At 65.2% G+C, this 4,355-nt stretch overlaps 1 protein-coding gene across 1 annotated transcript in view; it reads left to right on the forward strand.

The window, feature by feature from the left end:
* Positions 1-4,311, forward strand: part of TMEM145 (transmembrane protein 145) — an 8,905-nt gene extending 4,594 nt beyond the window's left edge. Inside the window, exons 8-16 of the mRNA XM_085318555.1 lie at positions 17-88; positions 175-243; positions 309-389; positions 835-913; positions 1,337-1,430; positions 1,512-1,684; positions 2,158-2,278; positions 2,652-2,849; positions 3,247-4,311. Of these exons, the coding sequence (XP_085174681.1) occupies positions 17-88; positions 175-243; positions 309-389; positions 835-913; positions 1,337-1,430; positions 1,512-1,684; positions 2,158-2,278; positions 2,652-2,849; positions 3,247-3,474 (1,115 nt within the window). The 3' untranslated portion in view covers positions 3,475-4,311. The remainder of the gene's footprint in view (positions 1-16; positions 89-174; positions 244-308; positions 390-834; positions 914-1,336; positions 1,431-1,511; positions 1,685-2,157; positions 2,279-2,651; positions 2,850-3,246) is intronic.
* The last annotated feature ends 44 nt before the right edge of the window (positions 4,312-4,355 follow it).

The raw sequence follows: 4,355 nt of genomic DNA on the forward strand, positions 1-4,355 counted from the left end.
TGTCCACCCTCCCCAGGCATTCTGGAGACGGACATCACCTTCCTCCTCATCTTCATCCTCATCTTCCTCGTCTCCTGCTACTTCGGCTGTGAGTGGGGGCCGGGGGGGGGCTGCTCTGAGCGGGGGAGTCCTGGTGTTGCCAGGAGGGGTCCCCTGACAACTGCCCCCCCCCAGACCTGCTGAAGGGCCGGCAGCTGCTGCACACCACCTACAAGATGTTCATGGCGGCGGGCGGCGTGGAGGGTGAGTGGGGGGCATGGGGGCCTGGGGGGCCCAGGGGACCTGGCTCACCCCTCCTCTGCCCCCAGTGCTCAGCCTGCTCCTCTGCTGCGGCTACTGGGGCCAGTACGCCTGCGACGGCGTGGGCAACACCAGCCTCAAGATCCTGGGTAGGCGCATGGTGCTGCATGTGCGCACGGCTCCTTGTGCACCGYGTGTGAGCGTGGCTCGTATGCACAGCACTGCACACGCGCGTGGCTCCTCGTGCACCACATACAAGTGTGGCTCCCATGCATGGTGCATGCGCGCAGCTCTTCGTGCACCGTGTACGAGTGTGGCTCCTGTACACAGCATTGCATGCGGCTCCCCGTGTACTGCGTGCAATCGTGGCTCCTGTGCATGGTGCTGTGCGTGCACGTGCAGCTCCTGTGCACAGCGCTTCACGCACGTGTAGCTCCTCATGCACCGCGTGCAAGCATGGCTGCCGTGCACAGTGCTGCACATGTGGCTCCTCCTGCACCGCGTATGTGTGTGGCTGCTGAGCACGGCTGTGCTGGTGCGCGTGCGGGTGCGAGGCCGTGTGCGCGCCGTGCCCAGCCGCCCTCTCGCCCCCAGCCAAGCTGCTGTTCTCCGTCAGCTTCCTCATCTTCCTGCTGATGCTGATTCTGCTGGGAAAGGGCTTCACTGTCACGAGGTACCGGGGGGCCGCAGGCACGTGGGGCGGGGAAGGGCCGTGGGGCAGCTTCAGGGGTGTGGGAGCAGCCKTGGGGTGCTGGGGACAGCTATGGAGTGCTGGGGTGGGCTATGGGGTAGCCCTATGGTGCAGGGAATGGCTGTGGCTTGGCTGTGGGGCACAGAAGCCAGCAGGGGACAGCTATGGGGCAGAGGGCACAGCTATGGGGCAGCTATGTGGTGCAGGGAACAGCTCTGGGGTGGCTGTGGGGCTCAGGGGCACTAGGGGATGGCCATAGGGGCGGAGGGACCGTCTGTGGGGCAGCCCTAGGGTGCAAGGGCCAGCCGTGGGGCAGCTCTGGGGCATAGGGACAGAGGCCACGTGGTGCCACCGGGGTGGCCGTGGGGCGGGCCGTGGGGTGCCCCGCTGACGGCGCTCACCCAGGGGCCGCATCAGCCACACGGGCTCGGTGAAGCTCTCAGTCTACATGACGCTCTACTCCATCACCCACGTGGTGCTGCTCATCTACGAGGCCGAGGTGAGCGGCGCCGTGGGGCTGCGCTGTGGGGCGGCGCCGTGGGGCCACCCGGGCCCCGCTGACGCCCAGGGCGCCGGGCAGTTCTTTGACCCCGCACAGGTGCTGTACACCTACGAGTCGCCGGCCGGCTACGGGCTCATTGCCCTGCAGTTCCTGGCCTACGTGTGGTTCTGCTACGCCATCCTCATCACCCTCAAGCAGTTCCCCGAGAAGCAGCCCTTCTACGTGCCCTTCTTCGCTGCCTACACGCTCTGGTGAGAGCACGAGGGCGGGCACGGGCCTGTGCCGCCGCGGGAGCGTCGCACGGGGCTTCCGAGTGCACCGCAGCATGGGTGTGCACGGGGCTGGGGTTTGCACAGGGATTCATGGCAAGATGGGTGTGCACGGGGCTGGGGTTTGCACAGAGATTCGTGGCAGCATGGGTTTGCACAGGGCTGGGATTTGCAAGACAGGATGGTTTGCATGGGGCTGGGGTTTGCATGGGGTTGCATAGCGGAATGTATATGCATGGGGCCTGAGCAACAGAACAGGTGTGCAAGGGGCAGGGGCTTGCACAAGGGGTGCAGGCATGCAGGAGGGCGTGCAGGTTTCCGCAGGGTTTGCACAAGGACACAGGCGGGCACTAGGGCATGCACAAGGCTGTGCAGGCTCGCCTGGAGCGCACGAGGACACAGGCGTGCATGAGGGTGTGCATGAGGGCGCGCACGAGCGTGCTGCCGGCCCCCAGGTTCTTTGCGGTGCCGGTGACGGCGCTGATCGCCAACTTCGGGATCCCCAAGTGGGCACGGGAGAAGATCGTCAACGGGATCCAGCTGGGAATCCACCTCTACGCCCATGCCGTCTTCCTGGTGAGCACCCCYGGCCCCACGGAGCCCCCTGGCCCCACAGGGCATCCTGCACCCCACAGAGCCCCCCTGCCCATGCCCCCTCCCTGGGGAGCCTCCAGCCCCCTGGGTGACCCTCTTGCAGTGACTGCCCTGATCCATGGGGTGCCCCAATCTGTGGGGTGCCCTGAACTGCACGGCACCCCGCTCCATAGGGTGCCCCAAAGAATGGGGCACCCCAAACCGTGGGCACGCTGACCCACAGGACACTGATCCATGGGTGACCCAAACCCTGGAGTGCCCCAATGCCTGGGACACCCTCATCCGTGGGAGACCCTGACCCATAGGGCACCCTGATCCCTATGACCCCCWACCCACAGCAACCCCCGTCCCCCAGGTGATGACGCGGCCCTCGGCAGCCAACAAGAACTTCCCCTACCACGTGCGGACCTCACAGATCGGCATCGTGGAGGAGGGGGCAGTGGGCGCCAAGTTCCCCCACCACGTCTACGGCAATGTCACCTTCATCAGCGACTCCGTGCCCAACTTCACCGAGCTCTTCTCCATCCCCCACGGCCCTGGCGGTCCCGCCACCGTGAGTTGGGGCCCTGGGACGGAGGGGTCTCCAAGACCTCGGGGTCCTGCAGCTGCCTGCGCTTCCCTCAACCTTGGAGTCCTGCAGCTGGATGGAGATGTGCCCCATAGCTGTCCCCTCTCCAAGGTGGAGAGGGTCCCCCTAATCTTGGGGTCCTGCAGCTGTATAGGGACCCTCAAACCTCAGGGACCTGCAGATGGAGGGGGACCCCTATAGCTATCCTTGCCCTGGGATAAATGGGTCTCACTAATCTTGGGGTCCTACATCTGGGTGGGGACCCCCATAGCTGTCCCAGCCCCAAAAATGGTGGCAGTCCTTCCCAACCAGCTGTGCCTCCCCCCCCCCCAGCATGGGACCGGGACCCCCACCATGCCGTCATCTGTGTCCCTCCTGGCAGGCACGGAAGCAGATAGAGGAGACACCGGCAGCAGCACGGGCCCCCCCCGACGGTCGCGTGGTGACGACAGCAGAGCGAGGCCCCCCCTCCCGGGCACCTCCCAAGGGTGTGGGGCTGGGGGGCGAGGGCCTGCGCCCCCCCTGCCAGCTGCAGGCACCCCAGGCGGCCGCCCCCAATGGCTACACCGAGTATTTCAGCATGCACACAGCGGGGGGGCGGCACTTGTAGTCCCCTGCCGCTGCGGGCCTGTGCCCTGCCCCACAGCTGTCACGGGGGGCCCCCAAGTCCTGTCCCATGGGGTCCCTGAATCCTGCCCCATTGGGACCCCCAAGTCCTGCCCCATGGGGCCCCAAGTCCTTTCTCATGGGGTTCTCAGATCCTGTCCCACAGGGCCTCCAAATCCTGTCCCGCAGGGTCTTTGGATCCTGTTCCAGTGGGACCCCCAGATCCTGCCCCACAGGTCCCCATGTCCTGTCCCATAGGGTCCCTGAATCCTGCTTCAGTGGGACCTAAAATCCTGCCCTGAGGGGCCCCCAACTCCTGTCACATGGGGTCCTTGGATCCTGCCCCAGTGGGACCCCAAGTCCTGTCCAATAGACTCCCTGAATCCTGCCCCAGTGAGATCCCAGATCTTCCCCTTTGAGGCCCCCAGATTCTGCCCCTTTGGGACCCCCAAGTCCTACCCCATGAGGTCCTTGAATCCTGCCCCCAGAGACCCCCAAGTCCTCCTCCACTGCGATCCCCAAATCCAGACCGATGGGATCTCCAGTGATGCCCTGCTGGGACCCCAAATCCTGCTGCAAGGGATCTCTGATTCCTGCCCCATGGGACCTGCAATTCCTGCCCAGTAGGACCCCAAATCCTGCCCCAGTGGGATCATCCCTGCTCCCCAGGAAGGTCCCAGCCCTCAGGCAGGTGAATGTGGGGCTCCCCATTCCCCCCGTATGGGGGAGAGGTTCAGCTCTCTTGTCCCCCCTTTCATCCCCTCCACCCCAGGGTGCAATAGGGCAAGGTCTGCCCCCCCCCATTTCTGGAGAGAAAGATTTTGCCAAAATAAAGAGGATTCTCGTGTTTCTATGGGGCTGTGGAGTGAGTGCGGGGGTGGGGGG

Source organism: Rhea americana, unplaced genomic scaffold (assembly GCF_003343005.1).
Source record: "Rhea americana isolate MKP2758 unplaced genomic scaffold, rheAme1 scaffold_540, whole genome shotgun sequence".
Taxonomy (NCBI): domain Eukaryota; kingdom Metazoa; phylum Chordata; class Aves; order Rheiformes; family Rheidae; genus Rhea; species Rhea americana.